The sequence below is a fragment of the Haemaphysalis longicornis genome, unplaced genomic scaffold, assembly GCF_048455015.1.
Source record: "Haemaphysalis longicornis isolate Haplotype H1 unplaced genomic scaffold, Haemaphysalis longicornis Haplotype H1 scaffold_10, whole genome shotgun sequence".
NCBI lineage: Eukaryota > Metazoa > Arthropoda > Arachnida > Ixodida > Ixodidae > Haemaphysalis > Haemaphysalis longicornis.
In genome coordinates this window covers 54,164,559-54,188,457 of record NW_027526204.1, presented here as the reverse complement: position 1 = coordinate 54,188,457, position 23,899 = coordinate 54,164,559, and the positions used below count along the sequence as shown (strand labels likewise).

Sequence of the window (23,899 nt, the reverse complement as noted above, 5' to 3'; positions counted from 1 at the left end):
ATTATTACCTCGCACACCCTGATGACTCAAACGTCAGTGCGGCCATACCCGCCCCTTTATTCCAAACTTTCCCGAGCTTTACGCTGTTCTGTCCAAATTTAATTGTGTGCTTACCGCTTGCGTTCTTGCAGACCACAACACAAGCATCAGCTTATATGCACACACCAAACCAGAAGCTTCCACGGAGGTTTTTTATTCTTCATAGCGATGTCTAAAAAGAACTTTAGGCAAAAGCCGGTGTTTCTTTACCACCATTACCTGGTGTTGGCCCAGTAAAAGGTTGTGCCCTACTCAATTGGGCATGCCTGAACAAGTTTGCCGAGCCCCTCCCCATGTTCTACGTAGTGAGAACAAGCTAACCACCCCTGGTCAGGAAACTGAAGGGAAATATTTATGGAGAAAAACCTCCTACTTTTTCGGGGGTAGTTATACATCGCCGGTATAAAAATAAAGAGATTCTGAGCCCCAGCAAAATTGCAGTGATTTTCTTGCTTTAATAAACCGACACTTTTCTTATTTTTGTTTTTATATTGTAGTGTATCGATTCAATGTGTAAATCGTATACGCGGGAAAAAAAGGGCGAAAAAGTGAGCGAGGGACGGATGCGGCCCCCCCCCCCCCCCCCCTTTTGCTGGCTACGTCCATAGTGAAAGGAGATGATTTCTCGAGCGTTCTCGCGTGATTGGCCACCCGGGCTGTTTTTCGTGACGTATTTGCGCACTCAGCCGATCACGTGACACTACACGTGAAATCAACCTTGTTTGAAGTTTTCCGGCACACAGCATAACTTGGCCATTTGGCCCACGCGTTGCATGTACACACGCTCCATTTATTTGGCCATTTATTTGGCGATGTGGGTTGAGTTGTCCAGAAGCAAGATAACTTTCCAGCCTCGCTGCTTGATATATCAGTCAGAATCCTTCCAACATCAACGATCTGCCAGGGTCACTCATAATTCTCTTTTTAGTTGCTACGCATTTCGCGTAGATTCCCATATATCAGCACCTACCCATAGTTCTGGTTTCATGCAGGCCAAGCTCATACGGTGGTATTAACTGACGCCTTCAAGAGCTCTGACTGACAGTTTAGCAGGCTATTTACGGTTACGTGTCGAGTCACATTACCTGACATCGGTTGTGCACGGAAGACGCGATCAATCGCTCCTCCACCACGGCCGATACCGGCGACTGCGGGAGATGCCAGTGATGTATACACGTCAACTGTGGCTGAAGGAGAGCCGTCGGTAGGTGAAACACAGGCCCCCGCTGGGCAGGAGACGCGACAACTACGACGAGCGAAGGCAGACAAACTTTTTCGTAAACTTCTGCGAGGTCCACACCGATGTGCTGGCAGTAGCTAGCTCAGCGGTTAATTACAGTATTATGAGCTAATTCTCCGAACTACACCCTCTGCACAAACGTTGTTGTCCCATGTGCGAGCGCCAGATCGCTGGTACAAAACAAGACAGCGATCAATTTCCCCACTATAATACAATAATGCCTGTCCCAAAGTGTCAAAACTTATGAAACCTTACTCCGTTCGAGGACGCAACGTACCAAAGTTGTTTTGATGGCAATGTTGATGCCGACGTTGGCTTCAAGCTCAAGTTTTCGAAACTGCGCTTGTCGCATGCTTTGCAAAGGTGTCTTTGTACTTCCAAAGGGGCGAGCTGGAGCTTCGATAGGCAAAACTAAAGCCGAAAGCGTGTTGTTAGTGGCACCGCGCAATTTTACTAAGTGCCGCTCAGTTCGATTGTCCCTCCGGAAGTCAATGAAACCTAATTTTTCGGGGTAGTCAAGTCGGAGTGTCCAGTGAGAAGTAGTGAATGCTTGTAGCGTAATAGTTCAGTGTCGTCTGGTTGAATGTCCCCCCCGTACCCCGCAAAATGTCTCGAGCCATACGTGTGGCACGCGACTGGAACGTGGTGCCACCACAGCAACAAACTCCGTTTACCAGTTTTGACCTGATAGGGCTGGCATACATTGTATGCAATAGGTTCCAGCGCTTCGTGTTTTGTTGCTGCAATGAGGCGTAGTTGAGAATGTTAGATCACGATACAGGGCTTCGCGGCCAAACTAATGTTCTCTGTGCCTGTGAAGACGCCTTGTGGGCTGCTGCTGACATACCGATGTGGACCTCTCTGCAGTTTGTGAAAACGGCTGTGGTTCTTCACTCGTCGTGGTTGTCGTGTCATCTTCATGACAATCTGCGTTCCTCGTATTGAAGGCTACCCTACGGGCGCAGCTACTTTTGCTTGAGTGAAGTGACGTGTATATCAGCAGTATTCCAAAGCCGCGGGCATCGGCCGTGGTAGAGGAGCAGTCACTCCTCGAGCAGCCTTCTTTGGAATACCGATTCCAGGTAACGTTACTCGACACGGAGCCGGTAAAGATGCTCCAGTTATTTCGAGTCCACTTTGTAAATACCGTCTTGAGATTACGCTGGATTGAAATCAGAACCGTGCCGCTAATGGATGCATGTTAATATACACAAGGTGGTACAGCGATACGCTAATGTTGACGGATCGTTGTAGCGGCAGCCGAAACCGACCGCTGCCCTTCTGGTTGCGCCGTTGCGCGATGTCCGCTGTCGAGACCGCTGGCCTATGGAATCGCAAAAAAAATGTTCTTCCCTCGAAAAGTATATATACGTGTGTTTCAGGCAAAAAAAATGCGGCTGAAAAACAATGTTCTTACAATTGCTGGAGTCTTTTTCAGAGGATTGAGTTGCTTGCATTATTTGTGTTCATTTTATGTGGTGTCAGAGCTGTTCTCACAGTAGCCGGGAGAATTACTATCGGGAATTTCTCAGGGCAGTTTCCACAAAAGCCTGACAGGTCTAAAATGATCTTAGTAGTATCACGGGAAGTGAACTAAACCTCCCTGTATTTCCCTGTATATCGCACGGGTGGCCAACGATACGGCGACCACCTTATAATTCGTCACAAAAACGAGTGCGAAGTTTAATATAACAGTGCCTAACGCAGCCTAACCTAACTTCACCGAGCTTAACGTAGCCTTAGCTATCCTAACTAAACTAACTCAACCCAACGTAATGTAATCTAACCTAACCCAACCCAACTGCAATGAACGCAACCGGGCAAGTTAATGCAACCATGCTAGTTAACCTACATGGAACACAACCAATCTTAGAGGAGTAGTGACATGAAATGATCGTGTCACTTTTTTTTTGCCACTGGGTACCTACCAACCCAATTATCACAGAATGGCAGGTTAGGTGGCGGACCGCAGCGAAATTATTTACAGCCTTGTTTATTTGTGCACGCTTTGGTTTCGACAGTGCGAACACTGAAACGGCTGCCATTACAGGACAGCAGTGTTGACGTCAGTGTTCTTGTCGCACGACGGCCAGTCTGGATGCGCACGCTGGAGCGAGCGAGTGCACCCAGACTTGTGGTCGTTCGCACGTGACCAAGCAGCATGACGTCAGTCCCAAAACTGTGACATGTTCCACAAGGAGGAGCAGTGCGCACCAGTAGCAACCAGTGCTTTGCGTTCGTCACAAGAGCCGTGATGCTGGCAGTTTGGGGCGAGGTGCATGGCACAGCACTCATTGCGTCGGGCTGATGCCGATGTTGAAAGGGTATCCGTTCTGAGCTTTCTTGTGCTGGAAAAGATTAACATTGATTTAAGATATGTTATACTGAATGGTTACAATTGAAACTTCTTGGTAGATACCTCCATACACAAAAGAAAGCTCTTACATTGTTATCTTAGCGTATAAATTTCCTGTCAGCACTTCAGTAAATCCAATCCAACCGTAGTCAGAAGTCCTGTACGTGCATCGCGGGCTAGGTGTAGGTGTAGCCAGAGTGAAAAAAAGTTCACTAACAAGGTCCTGTTGAACGAAAGCCTGACATATTTTTTATACTCGTTCATCCTGATTATGCAGTTCATCCAGTTCATCCTAATTACCCGTTCATCCTGATCATGCAGGTTTTTGCCCGCATCATTGCCGACCTGCTACTGCCTGCCTTGCTGGCTGTATTGTCTGCCACCTCGGGAAGCTACCTGCCTGCTACCAACGAAGGCGAACCTTGTGTTTGCCCCCTCCCTGGCACCCATGCTTCCGGACCTTCGGCAGTGCCACCCCTCCCTCCGTGGATCGTCGAGATAAATCCAGCCACCCTATTGCCGTCGACAACATCCCCTGTGCAGCCTATAAAGCAGCAACCACCATCCAGCGCGCACTGTGGGCTGCGCGGCTGTGCCACCACACAGGCCGCTAATCCGTTCATCCTGATCATGCAGGTTGGTAGTTCGTATCCCACGTCTACTAAAAAATCAAGTAATTACTGTTTGGTGCAGCTGCCGAGCACACAGTGCTGCCGTTTGCTTGTTACCGAATGTGTGAATGTCATACGTGCCATGTTATTGCTATCGGGAGATGTAGAGATGAACCCCGGGCCAGATATTCTCGCTGAGCTGAAAAATTTGTCACAGGGCCAGTCGACAATAGTATCTGAGATGCAAGGTCTTAAATCCGAGATAGCCACCACTAACCAGACTATCACCGATCTTGGAAAGTGCATTGCTGTCTTGGAAAATCACTGCCAGAATCTTCTAACCCTTCGAGCAGAAGTAGATGCAATAAATACTAATACCGATGAGCTAACTCACTGTGTGTATGACATTGATGAGCGTCTTGACAACCTCGTGAACCGTTCCCGGCGTGAAAATCTAGTATTCTACAATCTCCCTGACACTAATCCGAAGGAAACATACGCTCAGTCAGAAGAAATAATAATCCAGCACTGCCTTGAACGACTTCAACTAACAATTGAACCAAAAGACATAGAGCGTGCACATCGTCTAGGGCGGCACACCAATAACCATAAACGGCCTATAATAGTGAAACTCTCGTCTTTCAAAGCTAAAGAATCCATCCTTTCAAACGGCCCAAAACTAAAAGGTACAAAATTTAGCATTGGCGAAGATTTCACATACCGTGTTCGAATATCCCGAAAAGAGCTCGTTGCTTTCGCTAGGAGCAAATCTGTGCCATTTGCACTGCGTTTTCAAACTTTGCACATTGGCTCTAAGGGATACATTTTCGACTATGAAGCAGGAATTGTCAAAGAAAAAACATAGGGATCAGTACGCCGTTGGCGAACGCGCCAACAGCCACGTACAAGCACTAAAGCTAAGCTTTCGTTTTCTGTAATTTATACTAACATCCGTAGTTTTCTTCATAAGTGCGTGCCCCTGTCTAATCTATTAAAATCATCTGGCAGTAGTATACTTATATTGACCGAAATGTGTCTTACTGACGACATTTCAGATACAGAGGCTCTGGCTGACTTGCCGCACTTTAACCTTTTTTGTCACGACCGTAAGAACGCACGTGGTGGGGGCGTACTCATCGCGACTAGCAAAAAGCTATCTTGCTCCCTTATCAACATCGGCTCACAACTTGAAATATTATAGGTAATGTGTTGTGCCCCACCCGAAACAGTAATACTTGGCGTATGCTACAGGCCCCCTCGTACTGATCCAAATTTCGCCCGCAAACTAAATGAAATGCTATCTACGCTTACTAATAAACACCCTACCGCACATATCCTCCTTTATGGCAACTTTAATTTCCCGAATATTGACTGACTGAGCCAAACACAACTAATTACAGGAAATACCGAAGCAAGAGAATTTGTCAATGTTTGTCTCAACTTTAACCTTACGCAACTGGTATCCGAACCAACACGTGTAACTAGTGAATCTTCGAATATTTTAGATCTGATACTAACAAACAGCCCCGAAAGCTTAGAATCTATCTCGTACTATCTTGTACAAGTTTTCAACTGTGGCTGTGTTTTTCTCTTCTAGAGGATGCAATACCAGCAGCAGGCATTCAACTTCATCGAAACCTAAGGTCATGGCAGCACATACCGATGCAGTGTGCAGCCGGCGTGTGTCCTGCAGCCAAAGCATACAGGCGTTCATTACTACTGCTGCCATAGGTATCATCCCCATTTTTTCTAACTGCTTGGCTGTGGGAAACTCTGGCTGTGAATTTTATTTTCAGGTACGCAGTGCACTTCCGTGGGGCTCATCAGCCGAAGCTCCCAAACAGGTGAGGAAGTTTAAGGTTTGTCTCCTGCATTTTTGTACTTACATAAGCACTTCAGTGGATTAATTCCCATCGCAGCCTTCAATTTGAATCATTTTTTGTGCAATTTCTGTATAATTTTGGTATGACAATAATCTGAAGCCATGGGGATTTTTCATGTGTGAAATTCAAAGTACACCATGCATCCGCTACTAGTACATGGTATAGGGAAAAGAATGTGTTATTAAACGTTTCAGTGCTGTGATGGCAAAGGGTTGTGCTTGTGTTGCAGTGGCTACATTTGCAATGGAAGTCCAAAATTTATCGAGCTGTTTTCAGCATACATCAAAAGCACTAGCCACAGGGAGCGATTTTGCAAGCGATTTGGGGATTTGCACGAGTAGCGACGAACTACTTTTCACCGTGGACCAAATTGCTCATTGAATCGGTCGGTTCTGGGTCGCCAGAAAAAGTAACTCACCTCCCGGAAGTGGCCTCACCGACTAGCCAGTAGGAAAGCTGTAAGGGCGCAGCTTCCAGCTTCGGGAGAGAACAAGGGGAAGAGGCAAGCGGCGGCACAGCGCATCTTAGAAAAGTACGACCCTCTGCTACGACCCTCTGCTATTTCCTGTTTTAGTTACAACTGCACACCTAAAAAACGCCTTGCAGACACGTCATACCTGCCAGGTTTACCGAATTTTCCAGGAGACTCCCGAATTTTCATGGTTTTGTACGATTGTACGTCCGAAACAAAAATCTCCCGAAAATGCACCCGTCTTTGGCCAAATCTTTTTCCCAGTGTGGCCACAATGTGAAGGAGGTATACCTGACAATACAACGCGACACCAATTGGCATCGTTATCAGTGAAGTGCTTAAAAAGCGTAGTCGGCCATCTGTAGATGGTGAACCTGTTCAACCCATTGTTAGTTTACTGTTTATAGAAACGCAGCACCACCGCCGCCACTTTCATTTACACACGAGCACGGCCATTCTGGACAGCGGTTCTGAAGATTTAGCATGTCTCCAGTGGTGTAGCTTGTTGTTAGCTTAGACGAAACAACAAAACAGTTCAGTTCCTGCTGTTTTGTATTGCACTTGCAGTACTATTTCCAGGACTTTCTGAAAAGGGCGGTGTCAGCCACGTCGAACATTTGAGTGGTCTAGCTTCCTTAAGCAAATAAAAAAGATGTGTGTAAAGTTACCCATTCTGTTGTAGCTACTACCCCTCCTCCCCTCCCCCCCAGTAAGATCTCTCTGATGCCATCCCGGCAAACCTGGCAGGTATGAGCCACATGTACTTCAATAATAGTATTGGCGCTGTGCGGCAATATTGGGATTGCGTTTCGCTGTCGCTGGCACGATCGCTGTCATTTGGTTGACTCGGCGAGCGATTGGGACGAGCGTTAACTGATTTCCGTCGCGTCGCTCCCAAAAATCGTTCCATGTGGTTAGCGCTAGCAGCATTGGGTGTTCTAAATTTGATTGTACATATCTACAGTGCCATCCCATAGCGTAGGGGCAGTATTTGTACATTTTCAGGAAAGTGTAAAAACCTCTTTTTGCCGGTAGAGGATTAGGAAAACCTGCTGTACTATCATCATTCAAGGCTTTTAGGTGTTTGTTCCACCTTGTTGAAAAAAAGCATGTTCCTTTTTCTGTGCATAAAATTACTCCTCCTTTTCCTATGCGAAAAGGTAATACACGTGAAGCTTGACAGTAAACTAAATGCACAATGGCAACTGAAGCCTTCATTGCTTGTTGACCTCCGCTTGTGCCTAATGAACTGTGGGGTCTGCACGACGCTCACGATTATGCTCATGGGCACGTGCCCGCATAACGGCTTCCTATTTGCCCTAACAAATCACCCGTGGCCTACCCATAGACCTGCTAACGTGAACTCAGGTCATCATCACCATCAGAGCTCCTTAAGGTGGGCTTTACTGTAGGCATTTAGCATACAGCTCTTCCGCCAAACGAATGACCCATGGCCTACCCGTAGACCTGTGGACGGGAATTTAGATCATCATCATCAGAGCTTCTTAAGGTGTGCATTACTGTATGGTGTTTAGCATACAGCTCTTTGGCTGAGCGAATCACCTGTGGCCTACACATAGACCTGCGAACAGGAATTCAGGTAATTGCCATCATCAGAGCTCCTAAAGGGGCCATGAAAACAAAATGCAAGTTTGGTTCAAAAGATTGCCTTGTTAGAATCATGCTGACACCACTTTTAACATAAACTTCGCTCAAATAAGCTGTATAATTAGGAAAAAAGGGAATGACCATGCGACCCACTAGCGCATTTCCTGCAACAAAACCTCTGAAGTGACACCAGCCAGTGACAATTGGTGGAGGCCGGAAAAAGCAAACGCAAAATAGGCAGAACTTGTAAGCTTGCCGAACGAGCTATTTGTGCATCAATTTATGACACATTCTTTTTATATCAGTAAGAATGGTGGGACAAATAGTGGAAGTTACGAAAGCACACGTAAACATAGGAGTACTGATGCGTACTGCTGTTGCTACCGTGCACACCATGCTTCGTTTAGGTGCGCAGCACTGCGGGGCTTTGGGGTTGTCTCAGATGACACTGGCCGAATGACACAAACGACTGTGTCTTACGTGACCATGTTTGTTGAGCGAGCACCATGTTTCACGACACAAATATTTTGTCCGTGAACAAAAACAAGCCAGGTTTAAATACAGTCACAAACAAACCAAAGGCAGAAAACGGCTTGTGACGGTGTGGTGGCACCATCTGGGTTGACTAACAGTAAGCAAGTCTACGCTGCACACCAAGTTTAGCTGAAAGACCGGTTCTTATGATGTCATTGTAAATGTCATTCAAACACACGTTTTGACGCGAGAATCAAAATTTTAGATTAAATTGAATAATTTCGCAGTGAATAAGGCATTGTTTGCTTCTGGACAAGCACAGGGGGTCTATAGAACACGAAATCTTTCGAATAGAACAAACTTGTATTTTGTCTTCATGGCCCCATTAAGGTGGGCTTTACTGTATGAAATTTCGATCACATATTACAAGCTCAGGTGAGTTATTTAAAGCCTCGCTTGAAAATTACATCAACTATGGTTGCTATGAGGGGTGTTTAACGTAGGCATGTCACTAGGTGGCACTACGTTTTCCGTACATGGAGAAGCTGTTCTTGTTTTTTAAATACCCTTGGCATCGTAAACCTACAACTGCCAGAGAATGAACTGTACCGAGGAAAAATATTTCGAACATTAAATGCACCAGCTTCATGTCCCAACAAAAAGACTAATCAAGAGAGAATTTTCGCTGTGCATCCATTTCTTTAGAAAAAAATGTCAGTGCTTTTCCACCCCAAAAAGTTATGATCAGCAAAGCTGGGCACACTCTAAGAAGTGCATTGCCGAGTAAAGCAGCTTCACCATAATAAAAACTGGGGAATTAGATTTTGACTTTGGGGTGTTTGACTTGTACACCTGCACTATAAAATGTTGCTCCTGAAGCCTTTGAAGCTGGACAGGAAAAGCACTGGCAAAGAGATCACACCAGAAGCCCTTCAAGAAGTAAAGACTAAACACCAGCTCTCAGGGGCAAAAATTACACCATCTTCCCGTAGGGGAACCCTGAATAGTATGCGAAGCAGCCATGGGGTCGACTGAAGTTCCCATTAGCTTTCAGTTAATCGTTTCCGTGTTGACGTTCAGCTTCGTGTGCCTTTGTTGTATCAGTAGCTTCTTGACATAGTTTGAAAAAGTGAAGGACATTAGCCGCGTTTGTAGCACATACTCCCGTCTTGGTTTGTAGCGCAGTGAGAAGAGCGCCACGTACCTCCTGTTGTGGCCAGAGAGTCGTGGGATGGAAACCGGGCACCGCCTAACTATTTCTTTTTTATAGTGGACGGCGCTGACCTCAGCCCAAATGCTGACGGGGCTGAAGAGACGCGCATGCACAGTAGAGTGCGGACAACGACAATGAGGGAGGGAGGGACACAGCCCCAAGCATGAGATACTTCGCATCTAAAAATGTCCACTCTACACTGGTTTATTCATGCATGATATATGTGGAAACAGTCATATACAGCTTCGCTCTTAATTGTCATGATCTAAAGTAGTAACTCCAGTGTACTAAAATATAGTACACTGCTGTTGTAATGCATTTTTTCAGGACAAATTGCTACCTACCAAAGTATCCACATTTGCTTGTGTGCAACAGAACAGTGTCAAGGGCAGCTGGTTCAAACGTCTCACCGTAGCCATTCACCCCATCTTTCAAACTTGTTTCTGAACAAGAAAAGTATTTATTGTAAGCATTCATTCATTTACAAGGTTAACACTGCTTGAGGATTAATTGCTGCATCAACAAAATTTTGTCGAAACCTTTAAGTATTCTCGGGAGGCAAAATATCGTAAGAGCATACATGTATAGCGCCTGTCCGAGGGTGTTTGTAACACTGATTGCCTTTAGCTGCCTATATGTTTGACTTTTTTTTTCAGTTCTGGATGTGGAGAACGCCCAAGTTCATGCCTCAGAGGAATTCCCTGCTTCAGGAAGCGGCGCAGTCCTTGCAGTAGAAGCTGCTCTTCACACCTGCTCCTGTCACATGCAGTCTAGCAACACAGGGTGGGTTGTAATGCTAGCAATGCTGTTGCTTGCAGAACATCAACACTGTGGCGGCCCTGGCTCAATGCAGAAAATATATTGATTGAATATGGGGTTCAAAGCGCTGAAGCTACGCCTGGGCTATGAGGCGTACCTTAGTGGAGGGCACCGGACGAATTCTGGCTACGTAGGTATCTTTAACGTGCGGTGGAATCTCGACGCATTAGCATTTTCACTTTTTGCTTCCGTCTGAAAAGCAGCCATCACATCGAGGATCAAACCCACATCCTTGGACTCAGCAGTGTGCCTTAGCCACTGAGCCACCACGATGGGCTTAACACAACAAGTCACTTTGCTCACTGAAGAAAATGTAGGGGATCATGCTCCCGTACAAATGTAAATGGTGCCAGTATTAGCCTGAGGAACATGGGCAGCTATAGCAAATGTACCCACATATATGGTCTCCTCGATTTGGCTACACTTTCTGCACAAGTTGAGGCGGTGCAGCACTCGCACTCGATTTGCCAGTGCAGCTAGCGCCACCTGCACTTCGGCCTTCGATTTGACGCTGTGCTGCACGAGTTCTTCCTCACTTCTGCACTAGCCTCTGTGCAGTTCTCATCTCGAGCAAGGTGCAGCGTGCTTTGGCGTGTTTTGTGGTGCGCATCATAGCAGATGGTTCCAGCATGATACTTGTGTCAGTAAACGGAGTGGAAACGACAGCGTTGCCCATTTTAGACGAGATTGGTCGCCACGTGCAACAAGATACTGCATTTGTGTACAAAACACAAGGTGAGTGCAGGGTGGCAGTATTTTGAGAGAAAAAAACAACAACGCTAGTGCAGAAACACGGACCGCAGCAGACGACGTTTGTGCACTTTTGCCCTTGATTCAGCCGCTGCATGGAAAGCGCTGATACGGCTGCACTCGCTGCACTGAAAGAACAGGCACTGCACTTGCACGACACTTTTGTGAACTAGTACAGAAAGGGTAGCCAAATCGAGGAGACCTATAATTTCGACATAGTCTCAGCTAGGAGTATCAAATTCCCAAATTAAAAGATTTGATTGGCAAATAGGGCAATTTAATTAAACTTTGTCAATGACTTCATGAGAAAGTTCTGTTGCTTTATTTAGGCTAGTAAATAGATGGCACTGAAAGAACACAAGCGTCTTTCAAGCATTCAGGTGACGCTCGGCAATGCTAGTGTACCCTGATGCAGCACGGACTTGGCAAGGTGCACGAAGTGGGGGATCTAGTGCTTGGTAGCTTCAAGGGACCCTCAAGTACTTACCACGGACTATTCAGAATGCACTCAGGGTATGTTGTTCCAACAATCTCCTCCTGCAAGAATCATAAAAATCTGTCCAGTATGGCTGTAGCAATGTGAGATGAAAACTCGCGGATCATTGTTCACTTTCAACTCGAACGGTAGAGGCTGCACTCTCCGAGAGAGAGACGGAGGCGGCTCATGACGTCCTTTGCCGGTTTTTGATATATATATATATATATATATATATATATATATATATATATATATATATATATATATATATATATATATATATATATATATATATATATATATGTGTGTGTGTAGTGCAGAACAGAACTATATAGGACGAGGGATACGACTACACATCAAAGATGCAGTCCTTATTGCAGTGCTATTCGGCTACTTGAAGGTGCTTTATAGCGCCGAATGAGGGGATTGTCATTTTTGTATGATACAGGAAAAAGATCAAAGTCGAGAAAAAATCCGCCGTGATCGGAAGCAGGAATCGAACCCACGACCTCTGCATAACGCGTGCGGTGCGCTACCAACTGTGGTATCCCAGCGGCAGATTTCCTCTCGACCTTAGCAGGGGCCTTTATTTAGAGAGGTTCAGAGACCGGTCAACTATTCCGCCCCTTGACAACCGTGGGAGACGCGGAGCGTCTGTTGTTATCCCAGCAGCTTGCCACGTGAAATGTAGGCAAATGTTGGGGAAGCCAATTTTTCGCTATTTTTTCTCGCGATTTTTTCTCGATTTTGATTTCTTTATTCCTGTGTCATACAAAAATGACAATCACCTCCATTCGGCGCTATAAGCACCTTCAAGTAGCCGAATAGCACTGGCAGTAAGGAGTAGGACTGCACCTTTGATGTGTGTGTGTGTGTGTGTATATATATATATATATATATATATACACACACACACACTCACACACAAACACACACACATATGTATTATATTTCCTCCGTGGTGCAAAACAAAGCTTGCATTGGTGCCTACTCTGTTTCGCACCTTCTAGAGTTGGCACCTTTTTGATTTCGAAGGCGTTTTTGAAGCAACAAATTCTTGTTAAGTGGTGTGGCTGAAAGTGAAACATTGAGTTCGTTCCTCCTACTCTGTCCGCACTTCAAACATTAAAGAGATGCCAAAACTGAAAGGTTCAGGCATAGAAGAGGTTAGTGTAGAGTGGCGCCGACGCCGGATTGTCCCTGGAAATGCGAGAAGTTATCCATGACATTGAATGGCAACAGCCAATAGGACAGCCACCACTGTAATGCCGTAATCAAAGCGTTGTGTAATGAAGGAAATTTGTAAAGAGTGCGGTTAAAGCTTTGCTAATGTACCGCTTCGCATGCACATGTAGTATTTGGCTCAAGTATTCCTGGCAGTGTAATCTAAAAGTCATTCTGGTTTATTTTCACTGGTGAAAGTATGCTGCAGCATCTCTTTAAAGCCAGCACGCAAATTTTTTTTTTTGCCATTTAACCTGCTGTCAGGTGCAGCATGTCAATATTTAGCAAGGTTGACAACAAATTCATGTATGTACTGATTAAGGTAACTGCACTTGGAAAGAAGGGGATTATGCATCAATGAGATATACCTCAGTAAGTCACACTGGTCAAAAGTTTAGGCAGTCAGATAAGTTGTTCATTGTCTTTGCCAAGTTCATTGGCCAGTTAATGGAAACCCCCAAGGAGAAGTAAGTTCCTGTGAAGGGAAAAGTGGGAATCCACACTAAATGTAGTAGCGTGGTGATAATAGAAGGCGATGCAGCCTTGTTGGAAACTTTACAGGTTAAAAATTTACTCTGCTCTTCAAGCTTTGAACTCGAGACCACGGCCCCCTTAACATAAATCTACTTTAACACAAAGTCCAACTGGGTGTTCAAAACTTGCTGCGTGAGCAGACAGCTATGGTTTTAAGCAAGAAAAAGCTACCTACGGTGTATTCTCTATGAGGTGTGGGATCTAGACAGACCCTGATATCAAAGTAAATGGTCTATCAATTCCTGTGAGAAAAAACACATCACAAGTCACTGTGTTTCCAGAATCTAAGCATTGTCATGGCATTGCAATCAGACTGACAAAGCAGGACTGTTGTACTAAACCAACTTGTAAAGGCCGTAATGCCTGCCTGTGCCTTAAAATTGACTATTGTTTTGTGTTGAGTGTCTTAAAATTGCTGAGCAGAGCACTGCTGTTGCTGCACTGCACATTGATACAAATGTCTTACGCATTCCCTATGAGGACGTATAGCCGTTCCTACAAAGGAGACTAAGGCAACACTCGCAGAAAACATCGGACACAGAATATCAACTGCACACTCTAAAGCCGCATACAGGCGTATACATAGCAAGCAAGCATAAGAGCAAGCAAGCTCTTTATTCACAGTAATAGATAGGCCACACACATTGAACCTTCTTTCATTTGCTCACTAGTTTTTCAAGAGCCCTGTGCATAGCAGTGTATGGAGAAATCCTGTTTGTAATTTACACATAGTACAATGCGAAGCACTTGACACACCCTGATACGAACACTTCCGCTACCAACGACATATTCTGCTCCAATCATCATTCCTTCAGTGATCGCAAGAGTCCCTTTAAGTACAGTGGTACCTTGCTGATATGTCCTCCAGACTTATGACGGCCCACTTCTTAGGACAGATTACGCAGTCCCAGCAAACTCCCGATAGAAACAATGCACTACAAATCCTGATGATAGGAAGCTTGGGTGCACGTGGTGCACTTCATACGACGGACCCTGGTGTGGATAAAACAGCACTTCTCCCATCTTTTACACTGCTTCTCCACCTCATCTTGACCTTTCTTTATTCCTAACCCCTGCTTGATGCACAAAAATCTGCAGGCGGGCCAGTCCACTTGCTGAACAGACGCAAGCAAGCAGGCAGGTATACTCGCGAGCGGGAGTTAACCTTCGGCGGCTCCATGCGGCAGCAGTACGCCAACGTGCCACCTGTGACAAGTCAAAGTTCAGGTGGATGGCGGGCCGTGAATTTGAAACTCTCACCGAGGAATTGACAAACGTGAAAAAATATATGATGCAACCCCATGGTGATGACCGATCACCCGCTTTCCTCACTCGTTCGTTCTATCCAACTATCTTCCTCTGCTCTCTGCTGATCAGTGTCTTTCAAAGCGGCATTGTCGGTCCGCTCCTTTTTTTGCCCCATTTTTTCCATCGCCGCCTGGTAGTATTCCTTGCCAGTTTCACACTCACCTTTTCCCTTCTCAATTCGCTCGACCACACCGGCCTTATCTTGCGGGCACGGAGTTGGCAGGCTATAAATAGCGCCGGATGGCACCGGGGGGTGGGGGAAGGGGTCACGGAGCGCTCCACGCTTGGCTGGTGGGTTAGCTCAGACGTCACGGAGGGGAAGGGGGCACAAAATAGGCTTTTCTTTTTTAAACTTTGGATTTTAACTTAAGCTTCGCAAATTATGCGAGAATGGGCTAACTATAGTAGTTTTAAGTAAATTATTGGCCCACCTGTCGCCTGAGATCATCCACTAGGCCGGCATTTACCGGCACCCTGGACGCGCTTTTGCGCAGTCCCTTGAATGTCGTATTATCGAGGTTTCACTACTTCCTCTTCTACTTACTGGAGAATAAATTTGTACACCTCATCCCATATCATGCATAATCACAGCCTGGCCAAGTACACGACCCATCTCCATTTTTTAAATTGATTTCACTTTTGTTTTTACTGACAAATGTTAGTAACTTTACACCACTTTTATTCAACCATTTTTACAGACTCGTTGCTCTCATTGACCATGGGCCATTTTTCTGGTGAAGGCAAAAAGCAAAAATGCCCATGTGTTCGAGATTTCGGTGCACGTTAAAGATCCCCAGGTGGTCAAAATTAATATGGAGCCTTCAGCCACACCACACCTCATAATCAATCAACCTTTGGCCATTAAAACTTGTAATCATCATTGTTAATTGGCCTCATCACGAATTTTTTGTTCTGGCTAGTACACTTTAGTCTCAGCACTTGCCAAGCCCAACTTTACAGTCTGGAGAGAATAACTGTCCCTAATTTGTATAAGCTCTGTAAATGTTGGAGCCAGGCACCCAAAACACACTGGTCCAGCACAACTAGCAGCAACTCTGGCTATGTGTGCTTGTAAATGTGCAAGAGCTCGACCACACATTTACAGCATTGTTGACATGGTACTTAGGCTCGTTCATGTCTTTCTAGGTTTAATTTGCATCAGAGCCATATCAGGTGAATGCAGCTTTATTTTTTGCAGTTGTGTCTATGAGAAGAGCTGATTCCTCATTGACAACCCATGACAAGGGGGTTGTTTGATGCCCACCCTGTAATGGTAGCTATAGCAGCATAGCAAGGGAAAGCCTTGAATCAATCACATTTATCCACCCGCCATAGGCACCGGACACTGCAGTTTGCGCGCAACTCCAGCGCCGCCTCTCGCCGCTGCTTAGCAACTCTGGATCGGTGGATGTCGCGACCGGCCGTTCAGCGCACGTAAAAACACGCGCTGCGTGCGGTTCGACGTTGGGTGGCGGAAGTTTTTTAAGAAACATAGTTGTAATTGCAAGTTGCAGGGTCCGAAAGGATCAAAAAGGCTGCAGGAAAGAATTAGTGGCAGCGCCGCTACTGCTGCGCGAAGGACAGCCACAATTGCAAAAGGCAGCCTGCCATCGTTCTGTACAGGTTTCTCGCTCGCGCAGCCGTGGGAGAATATGCGCCGCAAGAAATGATTTTATCAGTAAGAAAAGTCAAGGAAGTAAGAAAGTCATGACATTTTTTGTCAGTGGAAGGAGTAAAATTATGAGTATGATTACCGTTTATGCGCAGCGCAGACACGAAGGGCCGTAAAACTAAAACGTTTGCTTTCAGTGTTCATACACATCACGCGCTGCGATGAATCGCATGCCGTCGTAGTAGTTGCATAACACAAGGTATTACCGCTTCCGCCACTATTGTTTTATCTGCAGTAACCTTTTTTTTAGTGACATTCACGGCACCGAATGGATACCGAAAGGCGGCACAAGAATATGCATTCACAGCACTTCGCGGGTGATGCCAAAAGCAATGTCAAGACGGTCAATACGCATCCCGCTTACTGCCCTACTTTGTTCCCCGAAGTGTACATAGTTCGGCCACGCATTCCAAGCGAGAGCGTGGAAAGCTATCAAAGGCAAGGTTGCATTCACTCGCGCTGATTTCTTTAATACGTTTTGCGTACTCTGAAAGTTGAGGTTATTATTCAGAGGATGGGGAGGAGAATTCTTTAATGCGTTTTGCGTAATCTGAAAGTTGAGGTTATTATTATTTAAGCAGAGGATGGGGAGGAGGAGGAAATACTTTTCTGGAGAATTCCAAACGACCTGAACAAACTGTATCACAATTAGCCGCTAAGACGACTCTAACATTACTCACAAGATAGAAGCCGAAACTAAACGGAATCTTCGTGAAGACAACCGCCACACCGCAGCAGATTTCGAACTGTGTGGAACTGCGTTTACTTTGTCAACAGCTACTTACGTTCGGAATGCGTTGTTAATTAGTGACAACACCAACCGAACTGAAGAAGGGCAACCGAAAAAGTAACTGTGGTGTGGTTGCGCGAACAGAGAAAACAATAACACAAACACGCTTGTGTGATGGAGCGAAGTTCTAACGCTGGCTACTGACCTGAATTGGCGCTGTAAATAACCTTTCCTTGCTGAGAATGGGACTTCGCAACGATGTCTGTCACGTAAATTTCTTTCACGGCGAACACGCGCGCGGGAACGTACAACCTCTGTAACTTCTCATGCACGCGAGGCCGACAGTAGTAGTTCAGCCCCGTAATTGTCCGGAAATCGCATAGAAGCACTTGAGACACGGGGAAACTATTTGCCAGAACAGTTTTCAAGGTCGAGACACCTTTCTAAAACAATTGCAGAATCGCAAAAACAAACCGAGAGGTGCCGAATATATGAACGCGCAGCCGCCGTCTGCCTCTCACCGTCCCAAAGTTAGCTCAAGCTTCTGCGGGGCGGCGCGGGGTGTACTTATTCGTCGCGCCCTCTGAGCAGTGACCGGTGCCTATGGCGGCTCAGTGTCTACAGTGTCGTGCTGCTGAGCCCAAGGATGCGGGTTTGATCATGGCGCAGTGGCTGATTTTCAGGTGGCAGCAAAAAGCGAAAATGCCCACTTGTCGACAATTCAGTGCACATTAAAGAACACATGTGGTCAAAATTAATCCACAGCCCTCCACTTTGGTGTGCCTCATCGCTCGAGTGAAGATTGAACATGTTCAACCCCACAATCAACAAAATGTTCATGACAGACTGCGAAACCAGGCACACTGCAAATTATAATACTGGCAGAGCAAAAGAAATTACTGGATGATTGATTTGTGAATCTCGAAGAATCAGTGAGCATCTCATCTCTTGCGAACCTAAGCTATAGTTATCTAGAAGGGGGTACTGAGTTCAGGAGCTGGGGCACCCCATGCATTTCAGCGAAACGGTGAGCGCGGACAGGATGCGGGTGTTGGGGGTGGCACTGTAGCTGTGTGAGTTGGCTGGGCTGGCTGCCTTTGCTGCTTCGCATGTTTGTCCATGCACATAGCATTTCATTTTCTATGAAACTCTATGGTTATGCGGACATGATACGCGACGTTGGCTATTCTTGGGTGTTTCGACGTTTGTTTTCAATGGAGTGGGCTAAACTCATCAGAAGTAGGAAAGCTGAGATGTCAACAGCACTGACACTGCTTTGCTCAGGGGGGGGAAAGGCTATAAGTGGAAAAAATGAAAGTCGTGTAGGGTAGAAGAAACGAAAATCCATGCAGGGCAAAAGGAATTTACATTGGTGAACATTTTGAGCTTTATCAAGTGCCCCTTCGAGGCAATGACACCTTGCTGTGCAAAATAAGCTGTGCGTCTTCACTGCAGGAAGGCACAGTACTGAAATGAATTTCTTTCTTGACAGTGTCTTGCTAGAGTAGGTGGATTTTCAAGTGATTCAACTGCAAATGGCCTAAGAGTGACGATATTCCAGCACATTACCACTGCTGAGAAGCACTCTACTAAGCAGTCGAGGATCTAATATATTATGACAGGATCCGCTGGGTAATTGTTTGGTAAAGTAAGGCAATCGTGTGGGTTTAATGGGCATGTCTAGTTTCTAATTGTGAAATGCATGTTATTTCATAACTTTTGCAAAAGAGTATATGTTCAGGAAACGCTGATCTCAAAGAACTACGGGAGAAATAAGGTCGCTGCTGAGTGCCCCAGATGCTAGTGCTCCCGAATAAGCCAAGGATGATGCAATGGTTCTCATTGAGAAAGCGATGTCATTTAAAAAGAGCATTTATTTAAGGCAGAAGTCAGTGAAGGAATTTTGGAAGGAAGTGCTCATGGCACACCTCAAAAAACTACATTTTTAGATACCATGGGTTTTCTCTGGTACTGCATTTATTGACCAGAAAACTAATTTACTAGAGCAAGGGGTTTTCATTGACCTTGTTTCATTCATTATTTTTGTATGCCTTTTTAACTTTTGTCGCATTCTACCCAGTTGGGCAATTTTTCCAGTGAGAGCGAGACAGGCCAGTTGGGACGGATGCCTTGTTCCTGCCTACCCGGTCGACAGTGCAGCCATTCGTCTACTCGTGAGAAAGTGTGTGCTAGTGAGACGCCCCACGTGTGCAGTGTTTGCAATCATGGCTTTCGGAAAAAGTGGTACCTGGACACCCACATGAGAGTGCATACTGGAGAGAAGCGCTACATGTGCAGCGTCTGTTTGAAATGCTTCACTCAAAGCACCCATTTGCTTATTCACGAAAGGGTGCACTCTGGTGAAAGACCTTATGTGTGTGGCATCTGTCAGAAGAGTTTTACTCAAAAAGGCAGCCTGGTTAATCATGAAAGAGTGCACTCTGGTGACAAGCCATTTGTGTGTAGTGTCTGTCAAAAGAGCTTTAATCAAAGGTCCCACCTGGTTAAACATGAAAAATTGCACTCTGGCGACAGGCCTTACGTGTGCACCATCTGTCAGAAAAGCTATACTCAAAGGGGCGACCTGGTTAATCATGAAAGATTGCACTCTGGGGATAGGCCCTTTGTGTGTAACGTCTGTCAGAAAAGCTTCACTCAAAGATTCAACTTGGTTCGGCATGAAAAACTTCACTTGGATGTGAAACTCTAGGTGTGTAATGTGGTGAAAGAGCTGCACAGAAAGAAGATACTTGGTCACTCATCAAAAATGCACTCTGGCCTGGCCCTACTAGTGTAGAGGCAGTCAAGAGAGATCCACTAGTAGATCCTGCCTGGTTAATCACGAACAATTGCGCTCTGGCAACAAAGCATTCTGTAAAGCTTCTGTCAGAACAGCTTTTAAAATGATGTTTGTCTGATTACAAATGTTTTTTTTTTCGTGCAACACTTGTTTACCAGTTGGCCAAAAAGTTGTCTTCCGAGTCAAGAGTGGGTTAGGCACAAGCAATTGCGTACCAATGAAAAGCCATTGGTTTGCCGTGTATGTCAGCAAAGATTTTCCTAGAAGCATGCTTTTTATATATGAAAAAATTGCACTGTGGTTAAAATGCTTTGTTTTCAGCCTTTGTTATTTACAAGTACAGCGTCTGATAGGTTTGATGAAGACGGAATACATGATTGTTTTATTCGAAAGATTTGGGAGTTTATAGGGCCCAGCACTTGTCCGGAAGCAAAATATGATTTATTCAGTAAGAAATTAAGCAATTGAGCCTGAAATATTGGTTCTTCTATTGAATTGAGTGTTTTGTGATGTCTGCGATGACATGTTCAGGGCAGGTACGGGAGTGAATGTAAGTACGGTGCCCAAGGCTGGAGTGAACAGGGGAACGCTTTGTTTACCGTCAGCCCTTCTAGATAGCGCCACGATACTGCTCAGTACCGCTGCCTGCCCCCCCTTTGTTTTTGACCGGATTTGTACCTGGCTAGTTTTTGTTACAGTTGAGAATAATCGTTTCTTGAAACATTGGGTATGCTCAACAAACAGGGTCACAGAAGACATGGTTGCTTATGTCAGTTGGGCAGTGAATGCTCGATGCATCAGGTGGCTGTGCAGCTATAATTGGCGTAGTGCACAAAGTACGGACTGGTGCTTTCTGTTCATGTGTGTGCTCATGGCTTCTATTGTTTTCGCGCCATTGGGGCTGCTATAGAAAGAATGTGAAATTAATTTAGGTGCAAATGTCTAGTTCTACATGATTAACTGCCCTGTCTAACCTGCATTTGTTTTTGCCGGCCTGAGCCACTCGCACTGCCCATAATACGTCATTTCTAGTGTGCGAAATGATCTAGCGGGTCGCATGGCCATTCTCTATTTTCCTAATTATGTAGCTTATTTGAGTGGAGTTTGCCTTAAATGTGGTGTCAGTGTTATCTTGCCTGGCAATCTTTCGAATGAACCAAGTTGGCGTTTTGTCTTCATGGCCCCTTCAAGCATAAATGATCACTTATTGAAAAGAAGCCCCGCATTTGTACTGTCTGTAAAGAAAGCATTGCTTACAAATGTCCTCTTCTGAGATGGGATACTGCCTATGAACAGAAATCCCTGCTTTTATTTTGTTAGAAAGGTGTTGGCCGGAAAACAATTTTTTTTAGTTTCAAGAGATGACTATTCAATAATGAAAAATATTTCATGTTGATTACTCATAGATTGCACTCTGACATAGATTGCATACTGACATAAGCAGAGTTTGCTCTACATTTCACACGAGCTTTACTTAAAACATACCTCACCATTCATGAAATCAAAAAAATGCTTCACGGGGCTTTGTCTGCTGTATTTCTCGGAAGGCCGTTACCCAGAAATGGCAGAGATTTATAATGAGAGACTGCACTCCATCATAAGAATAATATCTATGGTATTGGTTAGAGGAGTGCTTTACTGAAGAAAGATGGGTCTAGATGGGCAAAATTGCTCTCAAAATTCCTGCCATATGCAGAAAAAATAAATCGGCCTGGTTATTTACAAGGTCGACACTAATGAAAAAGTCACTTGCAGCACCTGTTTTAAAAAGGTTTTGTGAATGAAAACATGGTTTGATAGGCACAATCGTACACCGGTAGAAAGTGGAATGTGTGGAACTAAAAAAGTAATTCTCGAAAATACCTCTTAATGCACATAAAATGCCGGGGCCTTCCATTTAACTTTGCTCCACAAAATGAATTAGTATAGTTACAACTAGGAGCACGCGAGTACTAATTGTATCTTTTAAAGCAACTAAATTTTTTAGATTATTTTAAGCAAGTAATTTGAATGGTTGAAAAAAGTGAGCTACTACTGCGAAGTGGCCACTTATTTTCATTGGAACACATGCAACAGTTTAGAAATTTTGACAAATGCTAACAATTCTCAGGACGCAACTTAGGGTAATGACAGTCACTTTGCAATTGATAAACTTCAGAATACTCAAAGGCGGAATCGTTTAGCTGTGTCTCTGAATTGGGTCCAAATGCACAGCATTATCAATGTCATCATCAAAATCTGCCATCACTAATCTGACTGCAGCAATGCAACCGAATGCAGATGCAGTGAGCAAGTGTGTAGAAGAAAATCTTTACAGCCACAGCTCTGACCACAGATCCACCAGCAGTAAGCAGATATTTTTTTATCGCTGGGGCGATATGCGTGAGCAAGAAAATTACTGTGTGACTGTGCAATTAAACTACCGCACATGTGCTAGTCTGTCAGCTGCCTTCCGTTTTGCATTTTTTGCATCTGTGGTCTATGCCATGGTGACAAAGGTGTGCAACCAACTTCGGTGTTTTTTCAACTTTATTTTTCTTAGGTAAGTTGAAATGTGTCTCTGTAATAAATTCAAGCCTTATACCGTCATCAAACTTTTTTCTCCCTTCTTTATTTCATTGTTGGGCACAATAAACTGTTATTTTTATTTTTCCCTCTCTGCAGAGTGGGCATATTCATTTTGGTGGTACACATGCGTTTAAAATGTCGTGTAGCCTTCCTGTGATGCAAACTGCCTACAGAGTAGTGAGAGGCCAGGTACCGGTGAGTAGTAGTAAGGAAGTGGAAGAAGCTGAAGGTGGAGAAGAGAGGCCAATCACCTGTGCCCGGGTACACCAGGAGGAAAGAGAAGAGTGTGGAGAAAGAAGAGGACGTTATGCTAGGAGCAAGCAAGACCGGCTGGAGCAGAAAGCTGCTCATCAAATGCGACCTGACGCAGTGAGGGCAAGTGCCAATGTCAAGGCGACCGTGCCGTAGCGCCGAAACGCTGACAGCTCCTGCTGGCACAGCGGGGCCTGTGTCGTAGGGCCGGATACCCGCTCATGCGCCATCTCGAGGCACCCGAGCTTTGTGCCGGGTAGCCTGGCTATCGTCCTTTCATGTGGGGTGCCACACCATCGGGCAGGCCACCTGTCCTACATACCAGAGCACCCGTGCTCTGCGCCGAGGATCCTCAGCTCGTGCCACCTCTTTGGAGTCAGCACGTCTTCCGTTACTGCCACTGCCCGGTCGTCGGTTACTCTGGCTAATCAAGGCAGCGACTTCGGCAACACTGCGCCGTATCCATCTACATCTACAATGACATTGCCTTCGGCTCACGTCACTTATACAAAGTCGACGCCTGACCCCAAGAGATCTGCCAGACTGCATGAACTGTGACTTCATTGGTTCGTTTGCTTAGCTCGGTAACTGTTCTAGGACTATCGCAGCTAATACCTTAGTTGGTTTGTCTATCTTTAGTTTGTCGTCCTGTCTTCTAGCTGTCTGTCACTCATAAGCAAGAACAACACAGAACTACCAAAAACCTGGACTAATAATAACCGTTAAATCTTTAAAACACCTCGAATATAAGAATAACTACACTCCTCATGCAATGGTCCTTAGCACTAAACCTACCCCGTGCTTTCACCGTGGTGTTGACCTGCCGTGGCCATCACATCGTGTCGGTATTGTAGCCATGTTTGCAGAC

The 23,899-nt window shown here is 45.3% G+C and overlaps 1 protein-coding gene across 2 annotated transcripts; it reads left to right on the top strand.

Annotated features, from left to right (window-relative positions):
• The first annotated feature begins 1,987 nt into the window (after positions 1 to 1,987).
• Positions 1,988 to 22,847, top strand: LOC144158530 (uncharacterized). Of its 2 annotated transcripts, XM_077689450.1 has the most exons (6): positions 1,988 to 2,361; positions 3,957 to 4,271; positions 5,844 to 5,977; positions 6,043 to 6,090; positions 10,553 to 10,679; positions 19,509 to 22,846. In XM_077689450.1, the coding sequence occupies exons 3-6, from the start codon at positions 5,893 to 5,895 to the stop codon at positions 20,119 to 20,121; spliced, it is 873 nt and encodes a 290-aa protein (XP_077545576.1). In that variant the 5' UTR covers positions 1,988 to 2,361; positions 3,957 to 4,271; positions 5,844 to 5,892; the 3' UTR covers positions 20,122 to 22,846. The 2 variants fall into 2 exon arrangements, with proteins under 2 accessions (XP_077545576.1, XP_077545577.1); XM_077689451.1 differs by lacking the exons at positions 1,988 to 2,361; positions 3,957 to 4,271 and adding an exon at positions 3,935 to 3,956 and having other exon boundaries at positions 19,509 to 22,847.
• Positions 22,848 to 23,899: the final 1,052 nt, after the last annotated feature.